This window comes from Peromyscus eremicus, chromosome 7 (genome assembly GCF_949786415.1).
Source record: "Peromyscus eremicus chromosome 7, PerEre_H2_v1, whole genome shotgun sequence".
Taxonomy (NCBI): domain Eukaryota; kingdom Metazoa; phylum Chordata; class Mammalia; order Rodentia; family Cricetidae; genus Peromyscus; species Peromyscus eremicus.
In genome coordinates this window covers 48,404,819-48,423,681 of record NC_081422.1, presented here as the reverse complement: position 1 = coordinate 48,423,681, position 18,863 = coordinate 48,404,819, and the positions used below count along the sequence as shown (strand labels likewise).

Here is an 18,863-nt window from a genome sequence, read left to right as displayed (position 1 = left end):
AACCATGGTGACTGTGCCTCTCCGGAGTGGAGTGATGAACACCTGTGGATGCTGAGCTCTAACAGTTGGTTCTCTTCCCGGCTTCCTTTCTTCCTGGTGGTGGCTGCCCTTCTCCTCTCTGCCAGCTTTCTATGGGAAGGGCGCTGTCTTTTGTTCCCCACAGGATGTTGATCCAGGTGTGCCTGTATTTTTACTGTAAATTTTTGTGGCGCTGCATGAAGTTCGTGATGCGGAAGCTCACAGGAAGGTGTGAACTGCAAAGGATTTGCTACAGCACCAAGCCTGGAGCTTCTAGAACCATGAAAATCGGTGAGCGAGGAGTGGGAGGGTGGGGGAACCACAGTTGGTGGGATTGAGAAAGTAATAGTCAAACACTCATGGCTCATTGTATCTAATGGCATTTGTGTGTGTGTGTTAATTGCTTTAACAGAAACGTCACTGAGGGACTCGAAAAGCAAGGTAAATAAATTGTTTCCTTATTTTTCAGTAACTTTCACTGAGGGGCTTGCCTCATAAAACATAAAAATTGTGGAAGTGAGATGGCTCAGCTGGTAAAGATGGCAGTCACCAAGCCTGGGTTTGATCCCCAGGTCCCACGTGGAGGAACTGACTCCTCAGGCTGTCCTCTGACTTCCGCTCACGCTGTGCAGTGTGTGCGCCGCACACAGATATATACACAATGGAATAAAATACTTTTTAAGACAATAAAAACTAAAATTAAAATTGTAAGAACCAAACTGTATCACTGACAAAAAGCTAAGGTAAACAGAAAGTGGTTAGCTCATTGTTAATGTACATTTTTACATATATGACAGTTTCTAGGCAGACTTGTAAAGTTTAGTCAGTGTTGAATTAACTTATTTTGTACCACCTCTTAAATCATAAAATAAGAATATAATAGCCAGGCGGTGGTGGTGCACACCTTTAATCCCAGCACTTGGGAGGGAGAGGAAGGCAGATCTCTGAGTTCAAGGCCAGCCTGGTCTACAGAGTTCCAGGACAGTCTGGGCTACACAGAGAAACCCTGTCTCAAAAAATCAAAAGGCAAAACAAAGTAATAGCAGCATTGGCTACCTAGTATTTTCACAGTAATCAAACTACCTAACTTTATACTTGAGGTTTTCCAATGAAATAAGGGAAGACACTCTATTAGCTGTAAAAATAGTACACGGGGCTGGAGAGAGGCCTCAGTGATTAGAAGCACTTCAGAGAACCTAAGTTGAATTCCTAGCACCCACATGGGCTCACAACCATCAGTAACTCCAGTCTGCAGTCGGGGCTCTGACGCCCTCTTCTGACCTCCAAGTGCACTGCACACACATGGTGCACAGACACACACACAGGGAGAACACCCATACCTATAGAAAAACCTAAATAGTTTTTAAAGTAGTACACAGTTGACTATCTACATAAGAGAAAAATATGCTTTACTTTGCAAGATTTTTTGGTAATTTTATCTCATCCTCTTTAGCTTTGGCAACTTCTAGACTATGTTCCCAGGGCCTCATTCTATCAGATGAAAAAGAAACTATACCAGTGTAATATAAATAGCTTAAAACAAATGACAAGGCAAAGAACGAGGCAAAGTGCAAAGCTTCTACGTGCCTGCTTTATGTCAAATACCTCGACTGGGAAAATGGCTCTACCCCAGCTATGGAAGCATGGGATGCACTCTATCAGTCTGTTTTTAGCGCCTACTTCCATACAGAAGTGCAGTACTTGAAGCCTCCATCCCTGGAGGTATTAGTCAAGCCACTGATGCTAATGAGAGAAGCTGACTGAAAGGTGTTCTCCAGCTGTTGCAGACATCAGTGAGTGTCCACCCCGATGCCATCGAAAAGACTATTGACGACATCATGGAACTGAAAAAAATTAACCCCGACATCAACCCACAGTAAGAACTGGACTTGCATGTGAGAAATACAGAGCACAAATCATAGAGCTGTGTCTGTCTGTCTGCCTGTCTCTGTCTCTCTCCCCCTCCCCCCTCTCTCTTTAAAATAATTATCTGCAGTGTCTTGACTTTCGGATGAATAATAAGTAAAATGGAGGTGCTTCGTGTTTGTAAATAGCAGTGATCTTAGGCTTCTGGTTTGTGAGCTTGTGCTCCTCTGGCCATGAATGGAAAGAAGGGGTGTGCAAGCTGATATCAAAATGTGAGATCAAGGAAGGACATTCATCAACAGGACGTTACTTGATTTCTGTGCTCTACATTAATTGCACGTGTTCAAATCATAAATGGCTTATGCTGATTCTGCTCCATCTAGAATATTCCTTCAGTTCCCTCATGAATATTCCATCCATCATGCTGGGCTGATAATCTTGGAGAAAGTTCCTACCTGCTTGTCAAGAAGACAGGCGTGTGTGGGAGGAAGAGATGGTTTTATATGAATACTTTAGAACTTTATAATTTATTCGTCTCATCTTGGAAGTATTAAAATGCACTTGGCAATGTTCGTGACATTTAAAATTAGCTTTATATTTTCCACTGGGTGCAGCAATTTTTCAGTAAAATTTGGACCTTAAAGACATTAAGGAGAATAAATTCTAAATGCAGGTATATTTAGAGACAGCTTGAGGTTGGTAACAATCAAACTGTCTTGTAGATCTATGTGCATGAGGACTTCAGAGTCACTACTGAGAAAGACTGTTAATAACAAAGATGGAGGCAGAGCTGAAGGGAATTTCAGAGTATACTAGGCGCTGCTCTTGATCTATCCAGGAGCTCAGTCAAAACAACTCCATTTCCTCCTGGTCTCTACAGCATCCTTCTACAGTCTCGTGAGCTAGGAAGCTGTACCTTTGCCTCATTCAGACATTAAGGTTGATTTAATTATGTAGCAAATAAAGTTTTAAAATCTTCTCATGGGCTGGAGAGATAGCTCAACAGTTAAGAGCACTTAATGCTCCTGCAGAGAACCTGGGTTTGGTTCTCAGGACCCAAAGGGCAACTCACAGCTGCCTGTAATTCCAGTTCTAAGGGATCTGATGCCCTCTTCTGGCTGCACATAAACTCACGCAGCCACACACGCACAAATTAATAAATCAATCTTTATTAAAATTTAAAAACTGGCTTTCATTTTTATTTTTTAATTAAAATATAATTACATCATTTCCCCCTTCCTTGCCTCCCTTCCAGCCCTCCCACACTCTGCCCTTTGATCCCTCTCAAATTCTTGGCTTCTTTTTCTTTAACTATTATTATTACATGTATATGCATAGATATAGATGTATTCAACATCATGTGCATTCACAGCAGAATGTGTACCATATGAATCAGAAGCTATGCCCCATGAGAGGGAATTGAAAGAATAGGGCTTTTTTTTTTTTCCCTAGAACAGCAGTTCTCAACCTGTGGGTCTTCACCATTTGGGGGCTGAACGACCCTTTCACAAGGGTTACATATCAGATACTCTGCATATCAGATATTTCTGATATTATGATTTATACAAGCATCAGGTGAGCAAATGCCAACAGCACCTGGGTCCGTTTTTCCTCACACTCAATTCTTCTGTACTTTAGGCTGGGAATCTCTCTCCAGGCTTGCCTTCTGCAAATTGTGGGTTACAGAAACCTCATTGCAGATGTGGAAAAACTACGCAGAGAGCCCTACGACTCCGACAACCCTCAGCACGAAGAGATGCTTTTGAAGGTGAGTCCCTTCCCTAACATCACCTGATGGCTGCTAAGCACTCAGGCTAGGCATTCTCTGTACCTTGAGGATACAAAGAAGAGTAGGACATGGGCACTGTGATGGATTGGCCAGGCTGAGTTCTCTTGCTGGTTGGGGGTAAATTTTTCATCCGAAAACTCATATGAGAAATTAACTTTAAAGCCGGTTGACTTATAGACTGAGAAAACATCCGAGGTTATTTCTATGGGGGAGGGGCACTTCACACTTGGCTCAGGTTTGGACTGTTTCAAATGTATTGAAAGCTGCAGGAGAAACGAGACAGCATTTGCCAGAGTGTCATGGGGTTTTTACTTACGACTTTAATACACATCAAAGACAGTGATGTTGATTTCTGCCTCAGCAATAGCCCTCTGGGGAAATTACCCAAGATCCTCATGCTGATTATTTATTCATGTGACTTGGCAAATATTCAAAGACTGCCAGGAAAGTAAAATGGACTTGTAAGTACTCCTTGCTTTAAATCTTATGAGCGCTGATGCTGCCTCATCATCGAACAGCAATGAAACTTTCCACAAAACACCAAAGTGTGAGATAAATAAAGTCCAAAGAATAAAATTCAGACCAACATTTGGAAGTGCTAACTAAATTAGAAAGTTTTAGACCTTCACTTCTGAAAATAGATCCTCCGCTGGCATCAGGTGTGTCTCTGCCTCTTCCTAAATTTCAAGTAGGCCGTGACAGAATGAGGGGAGGGGCTGGAGAGGCGGCCAGGCAAGAGAGCAAGGTGTCTGAAGGTGTGGCTCTCAGCCGCCAATCACTCCAGCGCCAGGTGATCTGATGCCCTCTGCTGGCCTCTTCAGGCACCTGCAGTCTTGTAAGTATATACACTAATACACACATATACGTAATTAAAAATAAATCTCAAAAAAAAGAAGGAAGCATTGGTTTTATCTGCCTTGCCTTTGTTTAACTGAAAATGTCAGCAGATGTAATTGTTTTTTAACGCATCTCATATTTTGTGAGAAAGAGTGCATGTTTTTGTGTATGCAAGTACTTAAGCTGGTGATTCATTTGTCTCTGCTAATTAGTGCTGGATCTGAGGTGAACACTAAAAACTGAAGAAACCTCATTCTTGGCAATAGCATGCCTGCTTCTCTTTCCCTCCTGTTAACTTTAGCTAGCCTTCTAGCTGAGTTCCACCTTCTCCTGTTGTCAGTCTCCCTGACCGTTTGCTGATGTTGTCAAACTCATCAAAATGCTTTAATAGCTAGTATCAAGGTGAATGAAAATGAGATGAATCAGCACAATTAACCGCCTGCTTATACATGTCTGAAATGCTTCGCAATGGCTGAGATAAACTCAAAACTAGCTAATGGTATTTGGATGCTTGCTATGTGGGTTGTCTGGTGTGTGAGCTGGCTTACAGTAGGTGTCCAGCAAAAAGGGGAACGGGGGGATGAATGCATGATTTACTGAAATTCTTTAGTGTATTAGTCAGGGTTCTTGAAGTCCCAGAACTGACAGGATGAATATATACATTAAAAGGTGATTTATTAGAGTGACTTACCAACTATGGTTCCAGTAACCCAACAATGGCTGTCTCCTGATGGAGCCTGTGCCTGTTTAATCCACAAGACTGGATGTGTCATCAGTTCCAGTCTGGTGCTGGGATCCCAGGGAGTTCCCAGAGAACTGCCAGTTCCGGTCTGTGTTGAAATCCTGAAACAACAGGTAGAACTGGTGGTTCTGGGAAAGGCCAGGAGCAGGACAGACGAACTCACCAGTGAGAGTGGGGACAAGCAGGCAAAGCAACAGCATCCTTCTTCCATGCCCTTTTTATGGGGGCTGCCACAGAAGGTGTGGCCCAGATTTAGGATGGGTCTTCCCATCTCAAGTGATCCATCCAAGAAAAATCCCTCACAGACGTTCCCAGCTGCTTGGGTTTCTGTTCATTCCAGATGCGGTCAAGTGACAACCAAAATTAGCCATCACACTTAGCTGTATGTTAAGAACAGCTAAAGATGGCACATGGCAGGCATCCAAATCCTATTTGTTAATTTTGAGTTTATCTCAGCCAGTGTAATGCACTCACTTCAGACACATGTGACGACTTCAGTGGTTCTCAACCTATGGGTCACGACTCCGTTGGGGGTTAAATAACTTTTTCACAGGGTCACATATCAGACATCCTGAATATCAGATATTTCTGATATTACAATTCACAACAGTAACAAAATTACAGTTATAAAGTAGCAATGAAAACAATTTTATGGTTGGGAGTCACCACAACATGAGGAACTCTATTGAAAGACCACAGCATTTGGAAGGATGAGAACCTCTGGATTAGTCCGCTAACGTTTATCAGTGGTTATGATTTGAGTATGTATACACTATCATTCTGATGTCATGGCTAAGGAATCAAGGTAGTGATTATTTTAGAGGTGAGAAAACTACATTTCTTTTACTTCAGGCTGTCTGTCTGACTGTCACATATCTAGGAAATAATAAAGCCAGACCTCTTTACCATTGAATTTGGCACTTTTTGCTTTTTATTGTTTTGAGACAAAGCCTCACTGTTTTTGTGAGTTGGTCTTGAACTCACTGTGTAGCCAAGTCTGTCTTTGACTTTGTGGCAATCCTCCTGCCTCAGCTTCCAAAATGCCGAGACTACAGGTGTGAGCCACCACTCCTGGCTCTGAGTTCGGCCCTTTTATGACAGGCTTTTCCCTTTTACCCTACATGGTTTGACATGATCTGCACCTACAGAAATCCTGAACTCTTATCCATGTGACTCACTGAAATGTCTCTGGTGGGTCTGTGCCCATTCTCCTGTTCTTACCATCTTCTCCAGCGTGGCCATTACGGTTTTTCAATCCTGAATCTGGCCGTTAGAAGCTTCCCTTCCATCTTCTAACTGACAGAGAAGTTTTTATGAGACAAGTCCAGCCATTAAGATGGATTAACATCCCTAGACACCTGAATCCCAGCACCGGGGAGGCAGAAGTAAAGCTGCCTGGGGCTTAAAGGCCAGTCTGGGCTATAGGCAAGATGCTTTCTCCAGTAAATCAAAACACCTTCAAACTTCCCACGGACCACAGCAGAGTCCACACTGCTCAGAGCAGTGCTGCAGCCCCTTCCTGACGCATCTCTCTCAGCTCTATCTGCTGCATCCCCATCCATCACATAGGGAGCACTGCACCACAACGTAGGCCAGGCTGTGACAACCACGTGCCAGGAATTTGCTCATGCTCTTCCCATTGCTATTTGTTGTCCTCACAGAAGAAGCCACCTGGCTTTCTTAATCCTTATTCACTGGATTTTGAAATAGTCTCTAGCCTCCCCAATTACACAGAGGTGAGATCTTTATTCTACCCTTCTGGGCATTTGAATTCCAAGTACGAGAGCAATAAAGTCATAATATTGAAACACTTGCTGAATGTTTGCTGTGTTCCAGTCACTAATAAATTCTGCAGAGTTCTCCATTTTGATTCTCACAATAACCTTGTGCTGATGTACTCTCCATTTGGAGAGGGGGGTGAGAAACCCGAGGCTGAGAAAGCGCTCCAACCACGGCACTGCACTGTTTCCTCAGAGGACGCTGTGCCGAGTCTACTGCTGTATCCGCAGAGCCTGGCCAGGGCTGGTGTATAACTGCCCCAGTTCAAGCCCCATCTTCAGGATGGGTGACGATACCCCTGCTTCCTATGTCACTAAGTTGTTTAGGACAGGAGTCAGCAAGCAAAAGCACATGTGCCAGATTTGGCCTACCGCCCATTTTTGTTAGTGTTTTATGGTCACATAACCATGTGCAAGTGTTTCTGTGTTCCCAGGCTGCTATCCCACTACAAAGACAAAAAGGAAGAATTTGCTGCAGAGCACACACAGCTCACTGCCTGAAGTAGCTACAAAGATCTTGCACAGAGTTTGCTGACCCAGTTTATAAGCTCAGCTAACCCAGGCTAGCCTTTAATTCACTGTGTCACCAGGCTGACCTTGAACTCTGGATCCACCTGCCTCTTCCTCCCATGTGCTATGATTTCAGGCACATACCACCATGCCCAATGTCTCTGTGTTTCTATACCTCTAGATAAGCTGAACTGGCATGCTGCGACACCAGCACAAATACTGTATCTTATTAAGAAGTAATATTAGAGTCACATCTATAATAACTACAATGTATGAAAATGAACTGTAGGATTGGGGGGTACACACAAGTGTGGGCACATGTGCACATTTATGCATGTGACTGTAGAGGTGAGAAGTCAACCTCAGGTGTCACTACTCAGAGTCTACCTGCCTTGCTTTTTGGGATTGTGTTTCTCATAGACCTAGAGCTTGCAAATTCCAGAGTTTCTCCTCTCCCTCTACATCCTCAGAACTGGAATTAGAGGCAGGAACCATCACCCCAAGCTTTGGACAGAATTCTGGGAGTCAGGTCCCCATGCTTGGGTAACCAGCACTCTACCTGCTGAGCTATCTCTACCTCTGAACTGCAAATTATTACCTCTGTGGCTTTTGCCACTAAATATTAGACTTTACACTGTGCCTGATATGTGACAATTCACAATAAAGCAAGATAACTGTATCTTACTGTTCTGTTGAAACTTTAAGATTCCCATAATAAGCCGGGCGGTGGTGGCGCACGCCTTTAATGCCAGCACTCGGGAGGCAGAGCCAGGCGGATCTCTGTGAGTTCGAGGCCAGCCTGGGCTACCAAGTGAGTCCCAGGAAAGGCGCAAAGCTACACAGAGAAACCCTGTCTCGAAAAACCAAAAAAAAAAAAAAAAAAAGATTCCCATAATATAAAATAAAAAATTGGAAGGTTAACCATTTCTAAAATAGTCAGAAGAAAATAAAATCTTTGGGCCTGGGGGAAAGGCTGTCGGCAAAGTGCTTACTGTAAAACATGAGTACCTACAGTTTGAATCTGCAGTGCCCTACAAAAGTCAAGTGGGATGGCATGTTTCTGCAGCCACAAACCAGGGAAGGCAGAGACAGAAGGCTTGCTGGAGTTCATCGGCCAGCCAGGCTAGCCGAATTGGTGAGCTCCAGGTTAAAAACATAAAATAAGATAAAGAGCAATTGAGGTAGACCCTTAAGACCAAACTCCAGCTCCACTCAAATGAAAAGACAGGTACACACATGTATACACACACACACACACACACACACACACACACATACAAACACACCACACACTAACACATACATACACAGAATACACACACAAAGAAATAAAATATAATATTTATAGTTATATAATATTTGTAGGGCTGGAGAGATGGCTCAGCAGTTAGGAGTGCTTTCTGCTCTTCCCTCCAGAGGACCCAAACTCAATTCCCAGCACCCGAGTCAGGAGGTTCAGAGCTGCATCCACCTCTAAGCATTACGTAATGTATAGAACCATGGCTCACAGTCCCTGCCAACGGTCTACCTATCATGATGTGTGCTAAACCTAGTTCTCTACAGAAAACCCTGAAAATAAACTAAATGTATAAAGCAGTGAAGAGCACAATGTTCTCAGTCTGTATTTTCCACTGGTATATATTTGATTTTGAATGAAATTAATTTAGGCGACTCTTCAAGATGATGTTGTGTTTTGAGGCTTACTCGTGAACACTGCGGATGTTTCTTTATGTAGCTGTATGATATTTGCTCTCACTTCCGTCGCAGGTGAGACCTAAGAAATGTTTTTATTAATGGTGCTCATGCTAAGCATGTTAATGGAATGTTAGAAAAAGGTTTCTGTGGAGTTGAACAAGAGGTGACCTTAACATTTTCCATTCTCCTTTTCTTTTGTAGTCTTAAATATCTTAGAGGCCCCCTTCTCCTGAAGAAAGCCTTGTTGTAGGATATTATTTATCTCTTTATCTCATTGGTTAAGAACGAAAGTATAAAGATTTAAAACACTGGGATATACATGTATGCATTCCATTGCCTTCAAAGCAACAGCTCCATAACAACATTCTACAGTTCACTCTTGTGATGAGCATAGAGGCTCATAACCTCCTGCTTTTATTATGAGATAACGTTTTTGCTTTTTTATCATCCAACCCTGTTGAGTCACCTTTAAGACCTGCTATTGTAAAATATGTGCTATACTCACTTTTGCAAGTGCCTGTAATTGGAAGATTTCTCCAGTCCCGTCCGATCCCACAGTCCCACAGCTGCTTGTAAAATAATCACTCAGAGGCTTAATATTATTTATAAACTGTGTGGTCTAAGTCAGGCCTCTTGCTAGCTAGCTCTTATATCTTAAATTAACCCATTTCTATTAATCTATGTTTTGCCACGTGATCTGTGGTATTACCCGTGTCTCCTTGAGCGGCGGCTGGCGTCTCTCTTGCCTCTGCCTTTATCCTTCCTGTCTCTCTGGATTTCCTGCCTGGCTGTAACCTGATTTGTCATAGACCAGAGCAGCTTATTTATTAACCAATCAGAGCAACACATATTCACAGCATACAGAAAGACATCCCACAGCAACTCCCCTTGTCAGAATACAGCCCATAGCATCTGAACCAATAAGACAGGACACTTGTGTGTGCACACCCACGAGTGGTTCTCTTTTCTTCTGCTGCAGCTATGGGAGTTCCTGAAGCCCAACACACCACTGGAAGCTCGGATTTCTAAGCAATGGTGTGAGATTGGTTTCCAAGGTGATGATCCGAAAACGGATTTTCGAGGAATGGGTCTCCTGGGACTTTATAATTTACAGTGAGTAAAATAAAGAATAGTTAACCATTAGAGCAGTTCTCTGGTCAGCGGGCATTAAAATGGCATAGTAGAGTTAGCACTTTCAAAAGCCACTGCCCAAAAGATGCCATAAGAACATTCAATCCTCTAAGGGGCAACTCGGCTTCATACAGTTTTAAAACTTGCCAGCACCTTGCCTGTATTTCAACAGACTTCATAGAAATTTTTAAAGCAGCTCTTAGATATGTTTTTTTTATTTTTTTATTATGAAAAACTTCAAGCATAAGCAAAAACACACCCTCTTATATTGATGAATATAATTTATCATCTGAATTCAATATTCAGAAATTGCAACTTTTTTTTTTTTTTTTTTGGTTTTTCAAGACAGGGTTTCTCTGTGTAGCTTTGCACCTTTCCTGGAACTCACTTGGTAGTCCAGGCTGGCCTCGAACTCACAGAGATCCACCTGGCTCTGCCTCCCGAGTGCTGGGATTAAAGGCATGCGCCACCAACCGCCCGGCCAGAAATTGCAACATTATTTTTAGACAAAAAAAAAAGTTAATGAAAAAATCCTTTACTATTTGCCATTTCACCTCTCACATTTCGATATGTACCTCTAAAAAATATCAATACTGGGCCTTGAAATGGCTCAGCAGGGGAAATTGCCCTCTGCCACATGCAGTGGCCTGGGTTTGAGCCCAGGGAATCTGCATAGCGAAGGCTGAGAACTGACTCCATTGAGTTGTCCTCTGACCTCCACATGTGTACAGACACACAAAATAAACAAATCTAAAATTGCTGCTTTGAATTTTCCTGTATCCCCCTCCTTAGATTTGTGTAATAAATTATATAGACATATATAAGCAATTTTGTTATAGTTTTATTATTGCCTGTGTTAAATACTTTTTATGAAGTGCTTTTGAGGTTGTGTGAGTTTTTATGTTTATTCTGAAAGTTCATTGCCAATTTCCCCCAAGGTAGCAACTTCATTTTATTAACATCCCTAAGTTCTGTGAGATGTTTTCTAATCATCAAGGATTCAAATACAATGTAATGGATTTCTAAGAAAGATGCATTTGATCTGGGCATTGTGGCTCACATCTGTAATCCTAACACTTGGGAGACAGAAGCAAGGGGATCAGGACTCATCCTTGCCTGTCTAATGGGGGTCAGTGCTAATCTGAGCTGCAGGACACACTGTCTTAGGAAAAAACAGGAAGAAAGGAAGGATGGAAGAGAGAGAGAGAGAGAGAGAGAGAGAGAGAGAGAGAGAGAGAGAGAGAGAGAGAGAGAGAGAGAGAAGGGGGAGGGGAGAGGTGAGGGAGGGAGGGAAGGGAAGGCACCTAGAGTTCCCTCTCCCCTTCCCCATGTTGCTTCTCTCAGGCTTCTGCTTCTGGGGGGTCTTCCATCACTGAGTCACCTGACCCCTTATCTATAATGCTTGATTATATACTTGGCTCTCTGGGTAGTAATGAAGTTCATAATTAAGTTTTCAAGTCTGTTGGCTCTGGAAGAGTGGTGAGCTCATGCCAGTGTCTACCACTGGGTGCCAAGTGGCCTCCCACCAGATGAGGGTGGCTGTCTTGTGGACAGTGTAGTCATGGTATTCTTCCCTCTGCCTGCAGATATTTTGCAGAACAGGATGCCACAGTGGCTCAGCAGGTCCTCTCCGACTCTCTTCATCCAAAATGCAGGTAATTGCTCCAAATCAAAGATGGGTTAGTTTTGCCTTTTGTTTTTTTGTTTGTTTGTTTTGTTTTTTGGGGGGATCAGTAAAATACCATTTCCCACATGGATCTATAGAGAAGTGTTATCAGGAGAGCCAGCTCACTGGGAGCTAGCCCTTTTGACGGGCGCTAAACAGGAAGGTTAATACTGCAGATACTCACGTCAGGACTTAGAAGGTAGAGAGGTGCCCTTCAAGCAAGATGTGTGTCAAGAGTGTCTAGGAAGATTGAAAGGTGAGCGTGGAGGGCCGGATATGGAGAAAAGAATTCAGAGACAAGGGAGTGTGGTATGGGCATCAGGAAGCTCGGAAGACAAAGACCTACAGAGAAAGCTGGACTTTCTGAAGCTCTTTTGTTTTAAAGTTCAAAACTGCGTTTGCATTTATGTTTACTTGATTTCTTTTCTTTGACTGAACATATGAAGGGATATCACTAAAGAGGAAATAAGGTATTTTTCTTTGCTTCTGTGTTTTGTTGTTTTTATTCTGTATTAGAATGAATAGGATAAGAATTTCTAAAATAAATAGATTTGTGAAAAACACTTTCAAAGGCAAACATTCACCAAATTTTAATCTGATATGGTTGATTATTTGTAGGCTGCATTTTTATTAGCTGAAAGCCAGATTGATCTAATCTAATGAAAGAGTCAAGAAGCCGGAACTATACTCAGTTTGAGGGATGTTTAATCCCTTCCTCTAGAGAGGTGACCATCTCATACACATAAACCTAATCCCCTCAAGGGACATTTTATTTGTGAATTTTCCTGCATAGTGAAAATTTGATCTTCGATTAATATTTTTTTTTTGAGACACAGTCTCACCACATAGCCATAGATGGCCTGGATCTCACTCTGTAGCCCAGGCTGCCCTCAAACTCACAGAGATCTGCCTGCCTCTGCCTCCCTAGAGCTGGGATTAAAAGTGTGCCCCACCACTTCTAGCCTTGATTGATGTATTTCCAATTTGTTAACTATAAATGGTAGTTAATGTGTAAGTCAGTGGCTCTTCTCCTGAGAATTCCTTCTATTTTACTGTCCTGATCCCAGTAGATTTTTTTTTTGTCCTCTACCTAATAGCACTTAGTTATTACTGGCTAAATAAACCTAGAGTTTTATTGTAGCAGTCTTAAGATTCAGGAATCGGTTGACTTGGGTTTATTTCACTGATGTTACTATTATCCTCCTCCTAGCTCCATTTGACTAAGGTTCATTAAATTACATTACTTTCCCAGACTCACATTTACAGTCTTTTATGAGATTAAAAATTCATCTCCTTTACTTTTATTCGTTTCAAAAAAAAAAAAAAACATCAAAATCATCTCGCTGTTTCTGGATAGATTGCATGCTCAAACTCAAGCTATTTTGACTTTTCTACTGTATCTTCTGGATTGCCTAGTTCTGCATTGTGGAGCCTCTGAACTCCTCCGAAGTAAAGTTTGCGGAGAGTCTGCATGTGTTTCCAAGTGGTGTTTCCTGGATCAGAACCAGGAGTCATGGATACTCCATGATCCTGGGAAAGTAACAATAAGCTTCAAACATTGTTTGACTAACGATTGAAGGCAGATTAATTTTGTCAGTGAGCCATCCTCAAGCAAGGGGAGGGTAGACAGAGACTCCACAACTGTGGCTCCTTCAACGGCCATCAGAGAGGCCTTGAGGGTCTGTGGACCACTCTTAAGGAGGATGGCCTTCGTGTGTGTGCTGTGTAGGAACCTAGTGTATCCCTCAAGCTACAATCCAGTCAAAGAGGAAGAAGCTTTTGTATTAGTTGCTTCACACTGATGGTGAAGGTCACCAAGTGTGAATCAGAATGTCTCGAGAACATTCTGATTTCTTTCTCATCTATTTCTTAGGTAATTGTCTGAAGGAGGTATAGTTTGACCCCTTATGGTAACATCATAGCTTCTATCAGACCCTACACATTTCAGGAATTCAACAGTGAGGCATGAGTATATGTACTAAGGACATGCTCACGGCTGTCCATCAGCAAGCATGATACATTTCTGCCTTTGTGACTATTCATAGGGTCCTGAAGTAACTTGAGGGATAAAGGTAGATGTAATTTTAAGAGAATCCTGCCTGTCAATTTCTGTTGTTTGCTTGGGGGCTATCTTATAAGTTATCAAATGAGGGGAAGCCACTTGGCCTTTTCTTGTATTTCAAATGCAAAGATTTCATTTAACAAATATAGACATTAGATTTCATTTAACACATATAGACATGCTGCGGACTTTTGAAGCTCTGTTGAAGAGAAAGTGGATACTTAGAAAAATTTTCAATTTCACATGCAATTCAACTCATTTTGAAAATGAATCTTCTAGAGGCAAAACTGTCCTGGCGCCTCTTTAGTTTCCTTTGTTGGTTAGAAATTATACTTTGAAAAGTAGGTGGGATATTTTAACATGAATTCCAGCAGTTACTTGGCATCATAGCTGGTCATTCACAGAGTAGGAAGCACATTTGTTTAAATATCCATTATGTACTATGTTTCTGTGGCTGTGTGCTGTGGTATTACGTGAGCGTTTGTAGTGTGCCATTTGCCATCTGTTCTAGAAAATTCTCCTTTTTCCTGCTTAGATGGATTTAAATATTGTATGTAGCACCAATGCTAAAGTTTGTTTTTGAGACAAGGTCTTACTGTGTAGCCCAGGCTGGCCTAGAACTCAACATCTTCCTGCATTGGCTTATGTTAAAACTGTTACCTGTATGTATACGTATGCTATCTAACACTAATCAGTTTGAATGTATCAACTCTAAAAGCAACAGTACATGTGGCGATTGATGGGATTCCAGGGGTGTGCCATCATACCACGCTTGTACTCCTGCCTTTAGCAGTGATCTATTCAGACCCATTAGTGTAATAATAGAGTTACGTGTATCCCTATGTGTAGTTATTGGTTGCATATACGCATTCAAAGAGAGTAAGAACAAATTAAATATTAAATGTTCATTTATTTATTCATTCTTTCTTTCAGCAAATTCAGCAAAGCAGAATGGGAAAAGAAAAGGATGGATAAAGCAATTGGGTAAGTGTGGGATCAGACAAGAAGACTGTCAGCCCTAGCCCTGGGACAAAACTGGATTTGATTCCCAGCACCCACATGATAACTTACAACCATCTGTAACTCCAGTTCCAGGAGAGCCAATGCCCCTCCATGGGTACCAGGCACTCACATGGTACACAGATATGCATGTGAACAAAACATCAATACTCATAAAATAATGAAATAAAACTTTAAAATTGTTTCACATTTTTACATTAGATGCCTGACAACATGGCTCAGCAGGTAAACAAACTTGTCATCAAGCCTGATGACCTGAGTTTGATCCCCAGAACCTATGTGTAGAAGGAGAGATGCTACAATTGTCTCGACCTACACACACACATGAGGGTACATGCACACACACAAACAAGTGGACAAACAAATTAATAAATGTTGTTAATGGCCTATGCTATTCAAAAATATTTCTATGCTGGATTTATAAGAACAGAGAGAATTTAAGAATTCTATTCCCTTTTCTGTAGAAGAGGGTCATAAAATATACTTTGTAGTAATACCTTAAATCTTTCTCACATAACATTTAAATTTAGAAAAACACAAGAATGAAGACCAGAACTCAGTCCATCAGCCCATCTATCACTTGTGCATACCCATAGTAAGAACTCATAGCTTTTCATTCTAGATGTTTCTCTCTACACCCAAGTGCACCTATACTAAAATCTCAGCTTGTTCTTCACAGGCCTTAAAGTCTCTAAGAATGCAATTTTAGTTAGCTATAAAATTTCCATAATTTAGTTAACACAAAAATGACCATAATTAATTTCTCTAGGAGTCTTTTGAGCCTATTTGAGTGGTTTCTATGTCTTGCCGTGATAAATAATGCTGTAATAAATATTGTTATGCATAAAGTTTTGTCCACTTCAAACACTGACCGGTCATATCCATATGTTTGGAAATGGAATCACCAAGTCAAAGCAGGTAGACTCTTGGTTCTCTTAGCATGTGCTACCAAAACTTTGTGGTAGATTTAGAGGACAGGACTTTGATATGGTAGAGATGGATAGATGGCTTGCCACACTGATGGTTTAAAGGAATTTAGAACTTAGGTATCAATTTTTGAAGTGCTTATATCCCTCATGTGCAACACTTTTGGTTTTTGTGGGTCCTGCTTGCAGGTACTCCTTTGCGATTGTGGGCATCAATATCACCGATCTGGCATATAATCTGCTCGTGAGTGGTGCTCTCAAAACCCATTTCTACAACATCGCCCCCGAAGCACCAACACTGTCTCACTTCCAACAAACGTTCTGTAAGTATCTTGTTGTTTAATTTTCAGTATGGATTTCTACAGAGCAGACAAGGTTCAAAGCTGAGAAATCATTGTGACGAAGCTACATTAGGCCTGGGAAGAAGTTCCTTGGGGTTTAACTTCGTTGTTTGTTTATTTTCTCATTTCAACACCTACGCTTACATTTCTGGGCATCATGGATTTTTCTTTTTCTCGGCTCTTATGTGATATGCAATGTGTCAACTTCAGGTCTGACTATGTCTGTCTCCCTTTGATCTAGCACAGCTTAACACTGAAGACTGCAACTCTAAAGACAGCCTGTGTTGACTGCCAGGTCCTATGTTTTGACAGAAATGAAATTCACAAGAAGATTAGAAAGTAAGGTTGAAAGACTTGCCTAGAAAGTAGGTCAAAAAGGTATTGATGAAAAGTAAAAAAATAAAGGTTGAAACATAAAAGGGCCATTGTGGGATGTCTCCTATCTGAAGGGGGGGGTGTCACAAAAAGGAGAAACTCAGGGAAAGGAAACAAATCTACAAATCAAGAAAAAAAATCAGGCCAGCAAGATGGCTCTGTGGGTGAAGGCACTTGCTGCCAAGCCTGAAGATCTGAGTTTGATCCTCAAGGCCTACATGATGGAAGGCAAGGATCAACTCCTACAAGTTGTCCTCTGACTTCACACACACACACACACACACACACACACACACACACACACTGAATAAATAAATAAATGTGATAAAACTTTAGGCCTGAAGGGCAGATTTTCATATGTTAAGTTCCAAGCGCCCACATAATAGATTCAAATCTACCAAACCAAAGTCTATATCACTGTGAGATACTACGACACTGTAAAGAGATGATGCTGAAAATTTCTAGAACAGTCACACAAAAACTTTGGAATCAAGATTACACTGGACTTCTCAAGAGCAGCTTTTTATTCCAAAACACAATGGAATAATGACTACAAAAACTTAAGATGGCATAAAGGGGATATGATTTACAATTTCAAATTATATTCCCAGGCTAACTTATCAATTGAGTATTGAGTATCAAAACAGGATAGACTTTTTTTTATAAATACAAAGTCTTAAATATTTTGCTTCTACATAACTTGACAAGGAAACTCCTGAAAAATATGATGTTTCTACAAAATAAGAGAGTAATTCCAGAAAGAATAAATGAACCTGGACAACAGGAAGTCTTTCTGGGAGGAGAGAGAAGGGAATCCTCAGGTGAGGGCAAGGGGCCTTCCCAAAGCAGATCCCACACAATAGGCTGAGAAGAACCGATCTGGATTTTGACAAAGCTCTGAAACTGAGCAAACTTCTACCATGGTCGAACACATCTAAATTAAATTAAATGGAAAACTAAGTAAATGAACAAAGTAGGCAGTTAGTCCTAGATTAAAAACGGTAAGGAACTGAGTATGGTTGGGCTGGTGAACAGGGGCTAGACCCCTATCTTCTGTAAATAGGGGTTTAAAAAACAGCCCAGATATGGAATGCAGCATGTGTGGGGCTACAGAGTTTGGCAGTCAGAAGGCTCAGCTGGAGTGACTTTAGAGCAAGGATTAGGATAGGAGAGGCTACTGCCTTCATGGTGCTTTGTTTTCCCATTAAACTATCTGATGCTGAACAATGCAAGTATCACTGGCAAAAATGAAAACAATATTCGATTTACTTTATAACTTGTTAGTAGAAAATCTAAGTTCCTCACATGACATTTTATAGCTCCCATTTTGACCCGTGGGTGATTATATTCACTCCTGTAACAACTTTATTCCCAACAAATATCACTGGGATTTTACTGCAAATCAGGGTCTATCCTGAGGAAGGCCGGCATCGAAACCATTAAGTACAACATACTCTTAAAGCACTGAGAAGGCATATGGCCGTCATCACCCACTGAGTCTGAAGCAGAGAGAGCTCCCTAGAGCAAATGCCATTCTCAGTGAAAACCTAAGGCTGAACAGCAGAACAAAAAGCAATGGGTGCTGAGGGACCCAGCCAGAGAAGTGGTAAGGACACAGGCCACAAGATGGGAGTGTACAGCAGATCCAAACAGTACAGTAGAGAGGGTACGATTAGATATGATACTGAGAGGGTATGGTTAGATATGATACAAGAAGTTTAAGAGAAGAATTTGGAATGGACCCTGAAGAGCTTTGAGCCATGTTGGAGAGCACAAACATAGCTATTAACAAACAAAATCTCTTGTAGTATGTTTTTGTTAGCCCTTTATATAAATTGCCCTATTCTACAGTTTCCATCTTTCTTGGGTAAATCAGGGAAGCTCTTATAAGGGAAAATAGGATGAGTTTAATTTGAGGCAAACTGAAGGTAAATTCCTTTGGGGAAATCTATTCAAAGCCACAAAAATGGATATTCCTGTAAGAAGCCACAGAGCTCTGATGGGCTAGAAGGGCTCTGTCTCCACACTCGTAATTCATCTGCTTGGAGTTAAAAATCAGAACCACACAGCAACCAACATCTCCCGTGTTTAAACTGAAAAGAATTGG

General features: G+C 41.5%; 1 protein-coding gene across 3 annotated transcripts in view; it reads left to right on the top strand.

The window, feature by feature from the left end:
- The window catches only part of Elmod1 (ELMO domain containing 1), a 58,792-nt gene that overhangs the window by 34,546 nt on the left and 5,383 nt on the right, over positions 1-18,863 (top strand). Inside the window, exons 3-11 of one of the 3 annotated variants that reach the window (XM_059266906.1) lie at positions 164-309; positions 431-459; positions 1,797-1,894; positions 3,523-3,652; positions 10,215-10,348; positions 11,953-12,021; positions 15,028-15,078; positions 16,230-16,363; positions 16,628-16,800. In XM_059266906.1, the coding sequence (XP_059122889.1) occupies positions 164-309; positions 431-459; positions 1,797-1,894; positions 3,523-3,652; positions 10,215-10,348; positions 11,953-12,021; positions 15,028-15,078; positions 16,230-16,363; positions 16,628-16,632 (796 nt within the window). In that variant the 3' untranslated portion in view covers positions 16,633-16,800. Of the gene's footprint in view, positions 1-163; positions 310-430; positions 460-1,796; positions 1,895-3,522; positions 3,653-10,214; positions 10,349-11,952; positions 12,022-15,027; positions 15,079-16,229; positions 16,364-16,622; positions 16,801-18,863 lie in introns of those variants that run through there. The other 2 variants (XM_059266905.1, XM_059266907.1) reach the window with 2 other exon arrangements.